Below are 20,784 nucleotides of genomic sequence, written 5' to 3' on the forward strand. Positions count from 1 at the left end.
TTGTCCCAAGGGACAATGCTTAATCTTTTGCATGTAAAAGCTAAAATGCTAACAAACAACACTAGCAACTCTAAAGAAGATCAACAATGAATTGCATGCAAGAGAGTTGGGGATTATGAAAAATCAACAAAAGTATTCATGAAAACTCTTATTTTATCACATTCAAATGGAATACAAGTCACTCTTTGAGCAAATTCACACGTCTCTACCACACACCTCCCACAAGGCACCACGCACCTAAGTTAAGACTACTTTGTGGATTGGAGGATTTGCCCTTCTTCATCCTTTTGACTACAAACCCTAATTCTTCAATGGAGAATGATCTAGAGAGGAGAGAAATCTCTAATCGGATAGAAAATGAGAAATTTTCTTGCAACGCATTGTGATGATCCAAGTCTATAACAACTTTGTCACCTACAATTGAAAAGAGGCACCAAACAGACTTTGGCAAATGACAAATCATGATAATGCTCAATCTCTTCCACACCTTCTATCATGGTGATGAGTTCTCTCCTCTACTTAATTTGTAAGCCTTTGAAGATGGAATGTGTAGGTGCATCACCTTTGAGCAACCAACACCTCTTTAATTGTATTTTAATACTTGGTAACTTTGCAATTCATGACATGCAACTACAAACTTCACATTCAATAAGAATGCATGTCACCAAATGAAGATCAATTTATAGACATCACAAGTAGATGCCCTTTAATACATAACTCCATGTAGCATACCACCAATCACATCACATAGCACATTAACTTCTTGTGACTTGAGAAGGGCCAATTGTATAACAAGGCCAATGTTCACATGCAACTTTGATAATCGCTAGAGAATTCTTCAACTCCAAAATTTGTACATTTATCTCGAGGTCTTCAATAATATATTCAAGCATAATGTATAGGATCATCTTTTTGGCAGTAAAGCGTAAGTAATAGAGAAATATTAAAAATGACTAACATTAACATGATGGCAAAAACATATATTCAATTCTATTGAATATTGCTCAAAAATCACCACATCCTCTATCATGTATTCTTAATGTGAGAAAAGGCCCATTACACATGATCCCCCCCAAAAAACATATTGTGCTTTTAAGCAACCAACTAGCACTGATTTGAAAAACCTTCGAACTATTTTAGAACTCTTCATGAAATGTACATACCACAAAGTACGCATTTTTTGTGGGCATGCATATTTGGGTAATGCACGTCTCTTTCATCTGCTACTTAGGCAATGGGCAATATTATGATACTACACGATAGGCAAGCTTACCTTCACTGGTTTCACATGCACACTAAGCACCCTCTAGGACGGTGTGCGAACATGAAATCTGGACCTAGCTTTGCCAAGAACAAATCTATGTTTCTAGCCATTTACAAAGACATGATATCAAAGATCTATTGCCGGTGACTATACAGTTTATTTTTTTGAGTGTCAAGCCAATACTTCATTTCTCTACACCATATTCAGGGCAAAAGGCAGAGTTTGCTCAACGACCCAACAGAACACAGAAACACATAGCTACAAATAGATCCAACTGAAAGCAATATTACAAGAACTGGGTTTTGCCATTATATTCCTTTACAAGTCGCAAATTAGACCGCTAGAAAATCCCTAAAAACTTATGGGCACCTCAGCACTCTGTCTCTCTCATAAGGTGCCTAGAATATCGTCAAAAAGTCATAAATTAAGGAAACAGGAGTACTTGATCCAGTTAGCATGAAGGATAATGTGTCAAAAATACATTTAGGGGTGTTGTGTTAACTCACACAATACTCGGGAGCCAGTAACCTGACTTTCTGGAAATGAAAACCTGACACCTAATACCCCTACACGGAACCCACAAAGGAACAAAGGATCTGAATGGCAAGTTAAACAATCAATCTTCGGCATCTTCAACATCCTCGTCTTCAGGAACACCACGCAAGTAAAGTACATTGTTACATCTGCAGAGATACAGAAGCTTTGTAAACAGTGGTGCAACTAGATGGAAGCATGACAAACCCAGTTAGGAAATTCACCTTATCAGTACTTCACCAAGATTTCCTGTGAATTGCCCATCGATATATTCTTCTGTGCTACCCAACTGCATGTAGGCAACAATTAGCAAAGTAGAATCACAACTAACAAGAGATAAAATCAACTGCAAAGCCAGACAATCACATACTTGTAAGTTCATGTAAGAATCCACAGATGCCAGGTAACCTGCCAACAAAAAATAAATTAGGCCTCTGCATCTCCCTTAGCCCATCTTTTTCCTTCCCTCTCTTATCTTCTAAATGCTGATTGATTGATTGTAACTGAAATGTAGCAACATGTGGTCCTATTTATAATTTGCTGTTATAATGGTTCAGAGATTGAGGGATGCTAACACAGGCTGAAGATTATCTCCACTATACGCAAGACTGCAGGGATGTCAATGCACACCACACAGGCTGAAGATTTATTCTGCTGTGTTTAAACCCATAAGCATTGCCAAATTCACCACTTTTGTAGGGCCACAATTCTGGAAAAACACCTACAATCCCTAAACAGGTGTCCAACACAAACTTGCACTTTGCTTAAAGATAATATGCAGTGTTTGCAGTTTAGTTTTGGCAGTGTAGTGTTTGTACTTTAGTTTTGTTGAATCAGAGATGGCAGCTATCAGCTCAGCACACTTGGTGTAGACAGTAGAGAGAGTGTCTATGTGGTCACTGTACGACTTGATTAGATTTAAAGTGTGTAAGACAAAGTACAAAGTACAACTCTTAGACTTTAGGGTTGTGTAAGTGCCTTAAGGTGCGTTTACACACGAAAGTGTGTGATGTGTAATAAGTGCCCGAACTATGTAACATAAATACACAAATAGAGAGCAATATGATTGGGGGGGAAAAAACCTCTCTTACGGAGAGTAAAAAGTGCCCCAATGTCCTACTGTGGATCACCAACACTCCTATGTGAGCGTAGGCGTGAGTCAAACCTAACAAGTCCCCCTGGAGTGACAAGCGATCAGCATACAAGGATCATCCACCAAAGGAGATTAAATTTAAAGCAGTGCGAAATGCTTCAAATTTGTCACGAGAAAGAGCTTGGGTGAAGATGTACGCCACATTGGTGTTGGTAGGTCAATAGGCAAGGCTGATATTCCCTGCATGTAGCCTCTCTAACAAAGGATAATGTATCTCCATGTATTTCGTGCATGCATGAAACACTCGGTTCTGTGCCACTGCAATGGCACTCCGATTGTCAGTAAACAAAGGAGTAGGCTCCGTGATAGATACATCAAGATCAGCCAACGAGTGTCTCAGCCATATACATTCAACTGCAGTAGTGAAAGTTGCCTTGTATTCAGCCTCACAAGACAGTGTGGCAACAGTGGATTGTTTCTTGCTAAGCCAAGAAATACAAGAAGAGCCAAGAAAGAAACAATTTCCACTTGTAGACTGATGAGAATCAAAATCTCCAACCCAATCAAAACCACTGTAAGCATGTAACTACAGTGACCTCCCCTTGGCATAAAGCAATCCAAGAGTCCTAGAACCTGCAAGTAATGAAAAACACACTTCATAGCTTGCAAATGTGACATGCGTGGGTTGTGCATATATTTGCTCAAGGCCGAAGCTGCAAACTACATATCTTGCCTTGTGTTGTAGAAATAAATGAGACATCCAACTAATGGAGCATATGTATGAATGTCAAACATGTCACTGTCATCATGCAAAGATAGCTTCAATCCAGTCTCCATTGGTATACTTACACTTGCTTGCAATCCTAAAAGCCAAATCTCTCAAGGAGTTTACCAATATATCTAGACAGTGACAATCCAATGCCTCTAGTATCATGAATAAACTAAATGCCCAAATAGTACTGCAAAGGCCCCAAATCCGACATTTCAAAAGTCTGCTACAATTTTTTCTTAAACGCTGAAATCTAATCAGTATGCGTCCCTGTGAGTAAAAGATTATCCACATAAACACAAATGACCAGCAAGGATCCCTCCTCTTTGCATACATAAAGAGTAGACTCTAATGGGCTATTAATTAACCTTTGGCTGAGTTAAAAAGGCATCAATTTTGGAATACCAAGCTTGTGGAGCTTGCTCCAAACCATACAAAGTCTTTTCAGCTTGCATACGAAGTGTTTGAATCCTTCAACTGCAAAACCCATGGCCTACTGAACATACACTTCTTCTTGAAGTTCCCCATGTAAAAATGCAAGTTTAATATCAAGCTAGTGCACAATCCAACCATAATGGGCAGCCAATGCAACCGTACACCTGATAATAGTCATATGGGATGTAGGAGCAAATATCTCCTCATAATCAATGCATTTCTTTTGCACATAGACTTTTGCCACTAGCCTGGCCTTGTACTTATCAATGGATCCATCCGCTTTTCATTTCAGCTTATAGATCCATTTAGTACCAATGGCTTTCTTACCAACAAGCAATATAACTAAATCCCATGTTTGATTTTTCATGATAGAATCAAATTCAGCTTGCATTGCTGCCATCCAATGCACACTTTGTTGTGTATCCTCAAAAGAATCAAGCTCATCATCAAGTGTGTTTCCTGCCATAACAAACTCCATAGCATTAGCATTATCATGCAGATGTGCTTGTCTACAAGTATGACCAGCAAGACGAACATCCAAATGACCATCTTGTAAAGTCTGCAAGTACCATCTAGGAATTTGTCTAGCCTTCTAATTATGTGCATGCTCTTAATGAGCCTCAAGTTCAACATCTTGATTATTTAATGGAGCAACTAGTTAAACATTTTGTTCATTTAATGAAGCTCCAACTGTGTCACCAAAAGAAATAAGCAACAGCCCTTCAAACACATCATTTTCAGCCTGACATGTGTCATAACCAGCAAGACATAATTCTGATTTTTCATCAAAAATCACACCTCTACTAACAAAAACTTTCTTGGAAACAAGATCTTACAATCTGTGCCCTTTGCTTTCACTATTATACCCCACAAATATGAACTTGACAACCTTATTGTCCAATTTTTTTCTCAATACTTTGGAAATATGAGCATATACAAGACATCCAAAAGTACAAAAGTGGCCAACTGAAGATTTATGGCTGTTCCAAGCCTCAAAAGGCATTATATTTTCAATGCCTTAGTAAGACACCTATTCAAAACATGACAAGCATATATAACTACTTCCATTCAAAATCCATGTGGCAATTTTTTAGCTCTCAGCATACATCTCGCCATCTCCGTGAAAGACCAAATCTTCCTTTCTGCAACCCCATTCTGCTATGGAGTATATGCAATAGTGTACTAATGTGCAATACCTTTTTGCTTCAAAATTTTATTTAGCAAGGAAGACGTGTTCCCCCCCTCAAACAGAATGGAGAGTTTTAATCCAACAGTCAAATTGATTTTCCACAAGTGCGGTAAAAGCCCAACATGCATCATACACTTCTGAATTCACCAATAAATGGACCCAACAAAAACAAGTAAAGTCATTTATGAAGGTGAGGAGATAATAACATCCATCCAATGACTTTGTCTACAAGGGTCCATACACATCCGAATGCACAATCTACAACTTGGCCATCGATCTAAAGAACATCACAAGGAAAGAAAAATCTATGCATCTTTTCCAAAATGCATCCCTCACAAATGTGCTCAAGAGGTCTCTCCAAGAGAGATAAGCCTTGCAACATCTGAGTACGCTGCATAAGCATCAAGTTGCCATAGTTCACATGTTCCATACAAGCATATGCCACAACTCTATCTGCGACATAGCAGGAGTAATTGTAGATACCAAGTAAACTGGCCGGTCAATCGAATGAGCATCTAACTCAAAGTCCATGACGTAATGTGCCAAGAAGTACCAAAGTCAAGAATTCATTATCCTTGACCATGCATATATCACCATCAAAAGTGCCTTGTATTCCACACTTTGCTAAAGAAAAAATGGACAACAAATTATTATTTATCCTTGGCACATATAATGCATCCTGCAATCGGAGAGCAGAGCCATCAAAGGCTTTCAAGACAATCTCTCCAACATCTCTAACAAGATAAGATGCATTGCACATTGCATTGATTTGCCAACAAGAGCTGCAACAACAGAGAGAAACAAATCCCTACAAGATGTGTGCTTAGAAGCACCATTGTCGAAGAACCAAGTGCTACATCCTCTTTAGATTTGAATGCTCTATCTGCCCAAGAAGAATCATAACTACAAGTGTAAAAACAATGAGGGAAACAACATCCCCTTACTTTTGTGGAGTTGAAAGACCTCTTGTTACAAGAGAAGCAAACTCGAAAAAATGTTGCATTGCGTTCAAGTAATGACTATGCTTTTCGAGTTTAAAGGCAAGGGTAAAGCTATCCAAAATGCACAAAATCAGTAAAAGGGTGATGTTGGACAGCCATCAAACAAGGTTGTTCAAGACTCAGATAAGACTAAAAAAACGAGAAAATGCAAATTTCTTACATCCACTAATCTTACGTCCACTATGCAAAATGCAAAGCTTTGGCATGCTTATTATGAACATATGAGCTTTGGGAGTTTGATGACCCTTCATAGGTGTCATATGGTAGATGCATTGCCTCCAATGGAGGCTCCACCTTTGTTAGCAAATACGTCAATTCATGGCTAAGTCTATGCATGCCAAAGAGGACTAGGCACATTATAGATATTTTAGGCATTTTTTATTTGTTATTTAATGGTGTTTATGGCATTTATTGTTGGCTAATTAGCATTTAATATTAACCAACCTGGCATCATTTATGGCATTATTTCAACCTATTTATCACACTCCTCCACAATTATTATTATGCATCATCTACCATTCATCATCTTACAAGCTCTAGTAAAGAGAGAGGAGCAAGTGCCAATGCCTTCATAGTCGGCGACTCACATTGGTTATATATTGTCTCATATCTTGGTATATAGATTCCATTTCTCAAGTATCTTCTTGCTTCTAAGTTCTTTCTGCAATGTTCTTTTCTTTTGCAGTGTTTTTATTTCTCTTTCCTTTGCCTCTTGTGTTCAGCAATCTATTACAGTAATTTTCCATGCTTCCATCACTGCATCCACTTCTGGCAACCTCGTATATGCGAGGGATGTATTTTGGGCAAGATACACAAGTTTGCCTTCAAAAAGGATGGTGCAATGTATGCTATCCAAAAAATACAACTTATTCACTCTGATGTTTGTGGTCCCATGAGGACACGTACACTTGAGGATCACCTTTATTTTGTTACATTTATTAATTACAACTTGAATCATGGCACTACACATCAAGCCACTGTTAGAATAACTCCTCAACAAAATGCAGTTGCTGAAAGGAACAATCACACTCCCATAGAAATGACTCGCTGTATATTAAAAAGCAAGGGATTGCAACATAAATTTTGGTTTGAGACTTCAATTTGCCAATTATGTATTGAACAGGACACCTACAAAGGCTTTGAAAACAATCACTTCATTTGAGGCTTAGCATAGAAAGAAACCCAAAGTTGACATGATGCAAGGGAGGCACATTTGGCTAATATAATGGAAGTAGATGACTATGCGATGAGAAAATTAATACTTATTTGGCTAACAAAGGGTTCAAAAATAGTCGTACTGCTCCCACTCTATACATTAAGAATAAAAGGGGGAAACTTGTTGATTATCATTCTTTATGTAGATGACATTCTGCTCATTGGACCTACAAAGGAAAAAATTGTAGATTGTAAGGCTGAATTAAAACATGCATTTGCTATGTCAGATATGGGCTATCTACACCATTATTTGGGGATTCAATTCACCCAAAATCAACAAGGTATCATCATGTCACTATCACAGTATGTGGATAAGTTGTTACATAGGTTTACTATGCAAGATTGCAAACCTACGAGCACTCTTATGGAGCCAGACTTAAAAGCTATCTATGCATGATGGTGAAGAGATGCATGATATTGCAATTTACAGCCATGTTGGTTTCCTTATTTACCTTTGCAACATACGTCCAAGAATGTTGCACACATTTTTACAAAAGCACTTCCTTGTGACAAGTCTGAGGCTTTTCGAAAGTCCTTGAACTTGCTACCCTTTTGTGATTGACCTTCTTGTACTTCTACCACATTAGATTGGAGGGGGGTGTTAGAATTTGCCAATTCTATGGGTAACGCCCAATGTTTTAGCAAGTTGGTTTCTAGTGTAAATACAACTACATCAATAAGTTGTAGAGTTAAATTATCTCTAATTGAGTTAGGGATAGGTCTAACTTACTTAAGATCTATTGTAGTTTCATTCTATCATTCTAGCACTTGCACCTTTTGAGTGTGGAACTACTGCCCACTCTTGCTCATTGTCTTGCGTTCACACACTCACTTTCTCCATCTCGAACACTCCAGGCCCATCTATTTGTTGTACAGTTGATCCAATGATGTCAGCAATGAAGAACAAGAGTATCCAAGACAAGAATGTCGAAATACAAGTGAACAAAGGTGTTGGCTTGCAAAACGAAAGGTAGACAGGTAACTGGAGCAAAAACACAATAGCCTAGTCTACACGCTCCAAACTGTCAATATAGCTTGGGAAACTCTCCCAGACCTGAAAACACAACCTCAAGCACCAAAATTATGATATCAGTAATGTGAAACAACCTACTACAAATACACAGCTTGGGATGATGTCGCCATCAGCAGCTGGGTAGGTCGCCTGGCTGGATGAAACAGCCACCAGCATTAAACAGCAGTTGTAGGAGTCACTAGTAGAAAAATGCACCAATTGAGAGGTGTCCAGCTGAAAATGCAACTGATCTAGCATTGAAGACAAGCCGCCTTGCACAAACAAACACAGACAACGCAAGTCACAACAGTTGATGAAGATGCCTAGCTAGATGATGCGTAGATAGATGCTCTTCTTCAGCTGTCCCACTGAAGCAAATGACACCATATAGCAGTGCACAACAAAAAGGAAAGTGAGCATTGAGCAAATAGACAAGGAGACTGAAAAAGCAAAGAGAAAGAGAGAGAGAGAGAGAGAGAGAGAGAGAGAAGAAACAGACTGAAAAAGGCTAAGTGATACAAGGCTGTATAGCCCCAACATGCAGCTCCAAAAGTCAATGTGGTCACCAAACAAAGCCAAGGGGATGAGACAAAAAAAATGAGTACAAACCAAAAGAACAATGGATGAGTGGAGTGAGGGGGTTTGCTTATAAATAGGCAAACTCATGCAACACTTGGCATACTAACTAGATAGACCCAAAATATGCGCGCCCAAGTCAACCCCCCATTGACAAAATGGCCACCATTCCAAAAACGAAATGCACCAGTATTGTGTCCACCTACAACATCTAGGACTACAAAAAACGATAAACAAACATTCTGTTAGAGCTTCAAATATCCTCATCTAATTAAGTCTAAGGTTCACATGCTCAAGATAGCCAAACGTGACACACCACTGCTAAGGACAAGGCAAAAGAAACTTGAAAATTGGGAAATGTGCAATCTCGAAAGGAGCCTAGAAATTATGCAATTTTTCTAAAGTTTAGTAATTACTCGAAAGTTTTGTCCAATAAGCAAACCAATTAAGTTATAAAGCAAGCCCAATGATTAAGTTTCATCTAGTAAGCAACTCACTTATGATTAATCAATCATTTATTAATTAGCCCTTAATCAAAATCAATTTTAAATTATTGAGTAGATCCTGACAAACTTAGAAAGTTAATTTGGCCATTTGGAGTCTCTCTCTCTCTCTCTCTCTCTCTCTCTCTCTCTCTCTCTCTCTCTCGCAACCAAAGTTTGGAATTGGTCATTCTTCTCTTCTTGGCTATAGAAATTACAAATTTCAAGCAAAAAAAGCTCTATGAAATTGAACTCAAATGTTGATTGTCATTTTTTGGGTTCGGCAAGCTGAACTCTTCTTTTGCAATTCTCAATACTTTAAAGTTGATTGGAGATCAACATCAAAGGTGACAAGGACTTGAAAATCAATTGCATTGCGTGAAATGGCTTACATACAACCATTTATACTAATTTGGAACCTACAAAAATAACATCACAACTCTTATATTTGAAAAATGTATGGGAAATTCAGGGCAATGCAAAGTAAGGCTTAATGTCATGCATATCGTAAGGATCAGAGCAATTGCTCATTGCTTTCGAGCATGATTGAATGTTGGCTTGCTATGATAACAACACAGTCTGACTTTACTCAAGTTGACTGTGAATTGGGTGTGAAAAGGTTAGGGCAAAGCATTAGGATTGATGCATGAACAATATGCAACTTAAACATTGTATTGGAGGTAAGTCTAGGTTGATTCAAGAGCAAGGCACCCGAGAATGGTTAGCATGGAGAAAGTGTTGATTTATGATAGCAAATCACTTGTGATTTAGACAAGCTTTGAATAATGATAAAGAAATACCATAAGGGGCACCAACCTTTGGGGCCTATCATGTGTCATCTAATGTGCAAGGTCATTCTCACTTTCTTATTTAATAGTCGTTTAGTTTATTTGTTGACTTACATAATATTTGCAATCTAGTTTATGTTCACTATCCTTTAGATTATTTCCAAATTCCAGTTTCATAGAGCCCCTCTGAGGCATTTTTGTTAGCCTGCCATATTTTGTTGATATGTCATCTCCTCGTTGTGAGCCCTGTCAAAGTCACATAGGAACATTGGATCTCTGACTACTCTAGAGCACTTAGTTTGTATGCATTTCTTTTTCAGTGAGTGCAAAGAGTGTTCAATGATGCACGCCAAAGTTTCTAGTAGTCAAGAGCCATTCATTTGTGATTTCTGCAAGGCAACTTGATTATCAAAGGGCAGCAGCATTTTTCATCTCTAATTAGGACTGGTCTGCCAACTTTTGACTGGTCGACTGCACATTTATGGCCCCACACTGCAGATCGGCCAGATTTGGTGTTTTGTGGCTATTTATATCCAGCCCACTGGTTTGGGCAGATCATTCCTTTCTATCTTCTGTCGGCACACAATTAGATTGCAGCATTCTTCTCTGTCATTCGCAAGGGCTGCTAGCTGCACAATCCGTCTCCATCTCTGTCATCATCTTTGGTGCTGTCATGAATTTCCAACCCAATCTAGTGCCCTCACTGACACTTTGGGCTACACTCACAGATTGATCAATCGATGTATTCAGCATTCTTTCCAAATCCAGTGCAATTTTCTCTTTCATTCCTGCTATCTTCTCTCTTCTCTTTTTCTCTCTATGTTCATGTTCTTCTTCAGTTGCACACTCACATGGTATCATTGCATAAGTGAGTAGAAGGAGGTTTCCTTCAAAGAAGACCACCCTACTGCTGAAAACGCAAACTTACAGCATATTGTTTGCTGCAGAAACCATAGACTTACATTTTACAAGTTCTTTCAACAAAGGCTGGATATCTGCAACTATTTTCTTGCAAGTGTAGCTGATTATTCTCTCCATTCGAGCTCTTCTACAACCAAACATGGCAGATTTAGTGCGTTTCCAAGTCTAGAGACATGGAATATCACTACTTTCAAGGCTTGGATGATTCAGATGAGGAGTCTACTCCCTACTCCCTCCGAGAGGCAATGTGATCATTGTGAAGATCAAAGGTCCGAGCCTTGTTCTGAACGGGAACCCTCTCTTGACCAATCACACTAATTAGAGCAACCATCTCCTCCCTCCCTCTCTTCATGTCTCCCATAGGACCCATCCTTCTTGCCCTAGGATGCCTATGATGGCATATTCTATACAATGCATATTCTTCCTTCTCTACCCAAAGAAGACCATTTGGAAGAATCAAACTACTCCCTTTGGTCTTACAAAGTGGAGTGTATACATGATACCTTTGATCGTTGGGCTTTTGTCACTACCTCTATGTCAAAAGTGGATGCAATAGTGGAAGAATGAAAGAATATTGAAATGGACTACTTAGCACGAAATCCAAAACATTGCAAACTGAGAGATATGCTCTAGAAATGAAATCCATACCAAACACGAGACGGTCGTTGTCAAAGCGTTTGGGGTCGAACGTCTACCACAAGGGGTAAGAGACAATAGAGTGAAGGGAGATTCAAGGAGAGCAATTGATGAAAGAGAAGGGGTTCGAAGAAATAGAAGATGTAGAAGAATACTCATAGAGATGAAGCCTGTCAATTTATAGTTCATCCTGAGAAGATAAATCCCTTGTAAACCAAAAACGTGCATCAAGCAGTAGCTTATTCACTGCTGCCCAAACGGCCAATCTGATACTTCCGTTGGCTATGAAAGGGGAGTAAAATACCAGGACACCTAATCAAAATTCTCCTAGATTACTCCTCCTCCCAATTCAAAGCGTTGTTTGCTGCCTGTAAACTGCAATCGCGCGTCACGCGATTTCGCCAATCCTTCTTTTTTCATAAAATTCCCCAAAAATGGCTAAAAACCACTTGCTTTTTTAAGATGTCATACTATTCTAAAAGTTGTCTACAGTTTTCGGATATTTATAAGAAATAATATCCAAAATATTAAAAATAGACTAAACTTGTCCAAAAAATCTAGTATTTTTGAACCATCCACACTACGGACACTGACACTAATGACTAATATGGAATTGACTCTAAAGTTAAATTAGAAACTTGTCCAAAAAATCCAGTATTTTTGAACCATCCATACTACGGACACTGACACTAATGACTAATATGGAATTGACTCTAAAGTTAAATTAGAAAGCTGAATGACGATGCACTCTAGAGTTTTTCACACTGTGTCCGCGTAGCGACACGACATCCACCCCTTCTTAGCTTACACATTCTCCGGTATGTGCCAAAGTCTTATGGTTCTACAGTGTCAGAAGAAGTATCCTCTGTCATGTCGATGTTTTCATCTTCTACCTCTTTTTCCATATTCGAATGGTCATGCTCAATATCCAACTCCTTCAACTCACATACTAAGGACTCCCTACGTTTAAAGAGCTTGATATGTTTTCCAACCACAGGAATCCTTAGAGCTATCCTATCCATCTCATTTAATGCATAAGTAGCATTGTCAAAAACAAACCTTACCACATATGGACCAAACCACCGCTTTGTCATCTTCCGACTGGCACTATGCTGATTTTCCAAGCTGCTGTCAAAAACCAACACCCAGTCCCCTTTTTGTATAGCTCATGGTCGAAGTCTGTGTCGCTTGTTCAACCTCTTCTTATTCTTAATCCTTGTAGTCTTCAGCTTTCTCATGGCTGTCTCAATGTCTTTAGGGCTTCTGTCTAATTGTCTAATGCGTAAGACCAATAACTCTTCTCTATTCAAACTCTCTTTCCATGGTAGAACACTCCAAGTAGCAATAGTCTTGTTGTATTTGCTGTTATCACAGTTGTACCTACATTAATGATAGTTGTACTTCCTATTTTCATATCTATATATGCAGTAACAGACTGCATACTCATTTCCTGATGTTATAAAGTCGTTTTCAGCACCTATCTCATCATCCTCTTCATCTTCCATCAGCTCCTCTTCATCCTTAAACCCTTGCTCGTGAAAACATGTCGACCACGCGGTTTTCTCTACCTACAATATGCTGAAAATCAAGGTTAAGTAACTTTATATATGCAATCCACCATAACATGGCAATATCAGGAGTTGAACAATTTACTATCATGCCCAATACAAGTAGAACATCAATCTCTACTACTACATAAGCTCCCATAAAATACTCCCTATCACACTTAAGGGGTGTCACTACACCCCAAAGCTCTCTTTTAACTTGAGAATACTATCGTTGCCGTTCATTGAGGACCCTTGCTACAAACCAAATGGCATACCTATTCCCATCAGCATCATCCTGATCCATTGCCCAACCAATGCCAATTGGGCTTGTATCCACGATGAGAATAATAGGCTGCCCATTCTCATAATTTACTCTCTTTAGTGTTGGGGCTGAAATCAATAAGCTCTTTAACTTCTGAATTGCCTTCGTATACTATTTACCCCACTAAAACTTTTGCCCTTTTCTCAAGAGCTGATATCAACTTTCAGTCACATGAGCAAAATGCGAAATCTATATCAAGTAAAAGACACATGCACCCAAAAATCTCTCACCTCGAACACATTCAAACATGTCTCCCGCATCTTGCTTATGGCATCAATCTTTACTCGTGAGGGCTTTCTTCCATATGGTCCACACATGTGCTCAACAACTAATACTCCCTCCACTCCAAAAACTAACTTTTCTCCTAACAAAGTCAAATGCACTTCTTCAAGACGGCTCAAAATCCTGTCACAATCAACAATATGATCAGCCACAAATTTTCTACATCCATGCTCATTCAACTCTTCATTCTTCTCATAGATATCACATCCTTTAATCAACACATCATCAAGGAAGGGTAAGATCAACTGATGAATATACTTCCTCAAAACTTTATGCATAGCATTCATCATATGCACCACTGAATTGGTTGCTCCCTGTGGAAGTGTACACATCCTAACCAATCCAAGCAGTGTCTTCATGGTATGATATCCTGGCTTTCCAATGCAAGCTAGAATTGATCATATCCTGAATATAAATCACCCATAGAGTAAATTGCCTTGCTTGCAAATGCTTCTACAAATTCATCCAACTGGCGGGCCTGATCCAACATTCCTTATGGTGACTTTATTAACTGGTTGTAAATCCCATATAAACCTCAAAGCACCATTCTTCTTTGGAGCAGTAAACCACCAATTCGAATATGGAGCTGAAGAAGGCTCCAAAATCTGCATTCTGATCTTTTTGTTCAAAAGCTCCAACAGCTTAGGCAAATATGCCCGAGGCATTGGAATAACCTTTAAATTCCATGGCACATGAGGCACTGTAAAGATCACCATAGGTGCAACTATGGTTGGATGAACACATCCAATTTCATCTAGCTAAAACGCAAAGGCTTTCCCATGTCCTGCCAACATCTACAAGAAACAAGCTCTTTCTGCAGACAAAAGAAAGCTTGTGTCACCAATTTTCAACTCTTGTAATGTTTCAGCTGTAAATTTATATCCTACTCCATGTGGATCCTGTAAACTAGGCTATTGAGTCACTTTTTCAACCAACCCATCACTTTCAGGTGATAAAGGCAAAGTCACAGGCTTAACCTTCTTTGCAATTGTTTTATACTTTGTATCCACCTTTGCTTCAGCCCTATTTTGCAGCCCATATTGCAGCCTATAACTTTCATGCTCAACAAACTCTTGAATGACTTCATACATCTCTAAAGTGTCAACATAAATAACCTCTTTTTCTGCCCTATTTTCAACATTAATTGTTGCAAAAATTTCAACCACTGTATCAACATTAACTAGCCGTAAAAACAGCCCTGAAATACCTTCATTTGCAACCATCAAACCATATGTCTTCAGCTCTTTTTCAACCCATCCTACATTTTTTTTTTCAACCCTGCACATGGCTGAAATATTCTTAAAACTACCAAGACTACATGCTGTCCATTCCTGCAATCCAGACACAAACATAGTTTCCCCCTTTCTTGGAGGCATAATTATCTTCCTAAAGGCACTGTCAAAGCCTCCACTTACAATAGTGCCATCTAAAAACCCTTAAAACGGCTTCCAAATCAGGTATCCACCCAAATCGTGAGAATTCGTTTTAATTTTTCACTATCGATCAAGTCACTAAGCCATAGCAGCTTTAGTGAAAACAGACGTATCTATTATTCAGTCTGTTGCACAACACAAGAAACTATGGTACCAAACTTAGGGTTTCAACATTTCTTGTAGGTGTCACAACCCCACTCCTTGATGCACATATGTGACCAATCTTGATCTTGGCTGGACATTAGGACTCGGAGGAGTCATGAGACATGCAACGAATCATCAGAAACTCGTGATGAGATTAGATACTAGATCTTGTTGGGAGGAAAGGCATCAGCTTGATAAGCTTCAAAGTAACAACATCACTCTCTTGAAGCATATTATGCTTGTCTTGTGCATTAGATGGCATGGGATTATCCTACATCCTATCCTGATTGTGGGAATGATTCACACAAACAGTGAGAAACTGTGCTGCCTTTGTATTGTCTTTACTCTAAACCCAAGCATATGAAGAACCATCATCCAAGGCTTTTGTTTTCTAGCCTTAATTCCGAAATATAAGACTGCCCCAAAATCACTAGATAACTATATGAATCCTGCACAAAAAAATGATATTCATCCCTAACATCTCCAATAGTCACAGGTGCATTCAAACAAGCCACATAAAGATCCCCTGATGAATTGTTTGTTGCCCACATGCGCCATCCTGAATCTACATCAATCGGCCAACCTTTATTCTCATATAAGTTGTGTGCCATAACATTGATTTTGGAACCATGATCCAAGAGAGCTATGCAATGCGTCTCTCTTTCTTCCACTTTAACAATTGTCTCTGTTGTAGCACAAGCCCAATGCTTTCGTAAATAATGACTACTTGGAATAAAATGAGCATCTTCTTCTTCATGTACTTACTGATGGGCATTCCCATTATACATAGCCTTCTCTCTATGCTTAATGCTGCCTATAAGACCAATTTCAACCATAAGCTTGCTATCTATACTCCCATTTAACCCATTTTCAACACCAGACTGCTCCAAATCAGCATTATATGCATCATCATATTCCCTCTGAAGTTGTGTCTCTATGTCTTTGTCAACCTGCATTAATGCTTGCAAAACTTCACCATCAAACTATCTTTTTCGTTTCAACATATCAATGATTGCATCATGAAATTCAAGCTTCGCAATTCCAAGAACTTTGCCAAGAGTGAATTCCACTCTACTGCCAAGTATCCGATCTTCTAGGACCTTTTTAAGGTTTATGGCAACCTCAAGATCCGATTGTAACCTGTAACCCGACTGCTTGCCCCTTTTCTTCCCTTCTTGTTTTTTCTTTTAAGATGCATCCTCCATAACATGCTCAGGTATAGCTTTTTCAACCTCTTTCTGCTACTTCATTTTACTTCGTGTTATACGTTTAGATAGGCTTGAAGAGGAAGAACCAGCAATGTCCTCATCTCTTCTTCTCTTTTCTTCCACAAGAGCTTCTCAATTATGAACCTCAACCAAATAAGCATAGGCTGAAAATAAATCCATTGATGCACTCCATCATATTCTCCCTCATATACTCTAACTTGTATCAGTCAATTCAAACTTTGTTGTTTTGCCTTTTTCCATGCAATCTAAGGCATGTATCTAAACATGAGATTTTGCTTCAACCATGCCTCCTTTACGAGCTTCTTCAGTCCTTTCAATTCTCAACCCATATGTGGCTGCATTTATGGCAACAAATGATGTCCTTACTACTATCTCTTCCAACCTCTTCTAATGCCACCATTTTCAAAATTTGGCTCTATTGGAAGACCAGTTTCTGTTGCATGTATTTTGCCATCTTTCCAAAAGACTAACATTTTCACTTCCGCTTCATGGTAGGCTGTACAGTCTTGCTTTTCATGTTGTAAACTATCACACCACCATTTCCAAAATTTGGCTCTATTGAAAGACCAATTTCTGTTGCATATATTTTGCTATCTTTCCAAAAGACTAATCTTTTCGCGTCCGCTTCACGGTAGGTTGTACAGTCTCGCTTTTCATGTTGTAAACTATCACACCAAATGCACCTCCTCTTGTATCCTTCTTTGTACGGTCTTTGGGTTGTTGCCCGACCCTTCTCTTCTACCTTAACATCCAACTTTTCGACCTTTGCATAGATTTCTATTAAATTTAGTCTCAAATCACACATACCTTTGATTAATTCATCCATAGCATCATCTTTAAGAGCCAGATCAACAAGTATAGCCAGTTGTTCTGTGATAGCCATAGGCGCCTTGGCTACAATTTCAACCCTCTTTTGAGCACTAGTAGGTGTGGTTCTATACTCCATCTTAATTTCATCCCCTCTCTTTACCAACATGTGCACTGCCTCAGTTACATTAGCCCAATTTGATTTCAGCCATGTTTCAAAAGAGGCATCTTCTAAACGATCAGTCAGCTTCTCCTGCATGACAGAATCTACAGCCTTCAGAAACAAATCAATTTTCTGACTCTCCAATTATTACTGCTCATCGATATTCAACTGCGCATACAGACTTTCAAATTCAAAAGAGGCATTTTCTAAACAATCACTCAGCTTCTCCTGCAATACAGGATCTGCAGCCTTCAGAAACAAATCAATTTTCTGACTCTTCAATGACTGCTACTTATTGGCATTCAACTACACATACCAACTTTCAAATTCACAAAGCAAAGCTGTAGTAGCCAACCCTTTAGGCTTTTCAATCCAATCTGTAAATGTCTTTTTAGTTACTAATCCTGCATCTTCCAAGAAAAACTCATCTCTCAAAGCTTTCTTAAAAGCTGCCCAATCAACGTCTCTTCTATGTAACTCATCAATCCGATTATACAATGCATGCATGGCCAAACGGAAAAAATACCGACTTCATGCATACTGCGGTACCCCATGAAACAACATCTTTTCTTCATACAACCGAATGAAGACTGAAACATTTTGCCCCTTAAACTGCTTTAATTCCTGTCCCATTGCCTACAATGCATTCACAACTATGGAATCAATTTTTTTTGCTTCCTATGAAGTTTGCATCTGTTGTTGTAACAACAACTAATGTTATTATTGCTGCAAGAAAGCAATCATCTATTGTAAAGCATCACCACTACTTGAACCTGCAAAATCTCCCATCTTTACACACCTCTTGCCGACTTTCACATCGAGTTCACCACTATTGAAGCCTTTGGGGTCGAAAGTCTCCCGTGTATATATTACTTCACACATGTGAACCCATCCTAACGGGTGTAAGTGTACCATATCCTAAATATAAATATATTCTTTCATTCTTTGTGTATACAACATTGGTACACACCCATTCGACGACTCGCTCTCACTCTATTACTGTCAAACACTCTTTAGCTCTGAGTCCTTAAACTCCTCGATTATTGTGCTTGCTCTCAACTCTCTTTCTCAATTTGCTTCCGCTTCAACTCAGCATGCCGAGTATACCAAAACCTTAAAATAGAGAAGAATCATAGCACCTCTCTATGTCTATCATCAATGCCTCACAGTGGCATACATGAACATCCTATCAAAAATGCCTCTAAGCATATGTGAACATGGACTCTCTGCCTTTGGCCAAGACCGCCAAAGTGTCTCCTCAAGTGAGCTCAGAATAAGAGCCAACCTTGCTCTCTGTCAAGTAGCAATCCATCATGAACCTAAAAGTCAATCCCAACTCCAAGATTTTAAAACCTACCAAACTTTGATCAATACATCAAGGAAATCCCTCTTTGGAACTATGCACCTATACAGATAAGGCTCACTTGCCCCACCTCACCACCCTTCCACTCTCCCTTTCTGACACTGGAGAGTCGTGAGGGGTATCTACATCGCCTGCACTAAAAAGAGAAAAAATGAGGGGTTGTCAAGCCCTTCCCACAATCTCAAGAAGATGACATTTTCCCCGCCTTGGCCTTTACCTTGGCCGGAGGATTTGAATCAGAGTCAGAGTCAGAGACGGATGACTCACCAAAGTTGTCCATATCCTGCTGTTGTTGCTTTTTCTTCTCCTTTCTCGAAGCTGCTAAATCTTTGCAATCCTTGCACAAATGTCTCTTCTTACCACATTGATAACATTGGGCCTTCGACGTCTTCTTATCACCCCCTCTTTAAAGCTACAAAGGCCTCACTAGAGCTACCATACTGGGATGGAAGCCTCTCCTATAACCGCAAAAATGCCTCATGCTCAAGCAACATGAAGAACATATGGGTAAAGGTCACTGGCATCGATAATGTTTGGTCCCACAAAGTATTGGCTACTCCATTAAACTCCCTTCAGATTTTGAAGAGCACAGTTTCCACAAGATGAGCCTCGAGAAGGACAGGCTGCATGTGTCAAAGTTGATCCTCTATTTGTGTAACACAAAGCAAGAATGATTCGATAGTATCCTTCGGTTCAAGCTTTATCTGCTGGAGCTGTCCATTAAGAATAACTCCACGCATAGTCAAGGGAGCCTCATACAACATCTCGAGCTTGAATATACATAGGTATCATCGATATACCATATGAGTATAGCTTCTTCATAGTTGTCCTCGTCGAAATCAGCTGGGAGAGGAATGGGGCACTCAAGCCACTCAAAAGCTCTAGAAACAACGTACCATAACCACTTCTCTACAAACCATGCTTTCATAACAACACTCCATGTTAGGTAATTAAGGCCGTGTAATTTTTCATCAGTAGAGCAACAGGGGTAGCCATATAGAGAGAGTAGAAAAAATAAGGAAAGAGGAGGAGAGAGAGGGAGAGAGTACAGCCACAGCACAAACTGCACTAATGGGAGTTCACATGTAATGTAGGACAAGCTGGTCACAAAAACTGACTGCAAAAACAAAGACAGCAGATGGATTGCAGCCAACAAACACTGTCAAAGACAAGATAATCATCGCCCAACCTACAAAAGCATTAAATGCAGTAAACACAACAGCTGTACAGCAAAACACAGACCTATCAAGCATGAAATGCAGATAATCAGCAAGATACAAAAGTAGGAAAGATAAACATAGAGAGATAAACAAAAAATGCAGCATGCAAAGGGTAGGAGACAAGGAGTTTGTCAACAAACATGTCACCAGGCTGTAAGGAGATGGCAAGGAGATGGCAGCAGTCGAGGGAAATCAACGATTAATAGTAGAGGACCTGCAATCAGCAAAAAACAGCACTAGGAAGGGCGATCCCGAAATCCGATACCATGTTAGAAGTAGATGCAGCAATGGAAGTATGAAAGAATGCTGAAATACATTGCTGAACACAAGACAGAAGAGAGAGGAAAGAGAAAACACGA

The 20,784-nt window shown here is 39.2% G+C and overlaps 1 protein-coding gene across 2 annotated transcripts in view; it reads right to left on the reverse strand.

The window, feature by feature from the left end:
* Positions 1–1,670: 1,670 nt before the first annotated feature.
* RUXF (small nuclear ribonucleoprotein F) overlaps positions 1,671–20,784 on the reverse strand; it is a 50,144-nt gene continuing 31,030 nt past the window's right edge. Inside the window, exons 3-6 of one of the 2 annotated variants that reach the window (XM_087662810.1) lie at positions 4,423–4,554; positions 2,169–2,206; positions 2,023–2,087; positions 1,671–1,947 (exon numbers count right to left, since the gene is read on the reverse strand). In XM_087662810.1, the coding sequence (XP_087518936.1) occupies positions 1,881–1,947; positions 2,023–2,087; positions 2,169–2,206; positions 4,423–4,554 (302 nt within the window). In that variant the 3' untranslated portion in view covers positions 1,671–1,880. The remainder of the gene's footprint in view (positions 1,948–2,022; positions 2,088–2,168; positions 2,207–4,422; positions 4,555–20,784) is intronic. The other variant, XM_087662811.1, reaches the window with a different exon arrangement.

Source organism: Lygodium microphyllum, chromosome 22, assembly GCF_053477565.2.
Source record: "Lygodium microphyllum isolate KBCC chromosome 22, Lygodium_microphyllum_v1.1.10, whole genome shotgun sequence".
In the NCBI taxonomy this organism is placed as follows: Eukaryota; Viridiplantae; Streptophyta; class Polypodiopsida; order Schizaeales; family Lygodiaceae; genus Lygodium; species Lygodium microphyllum.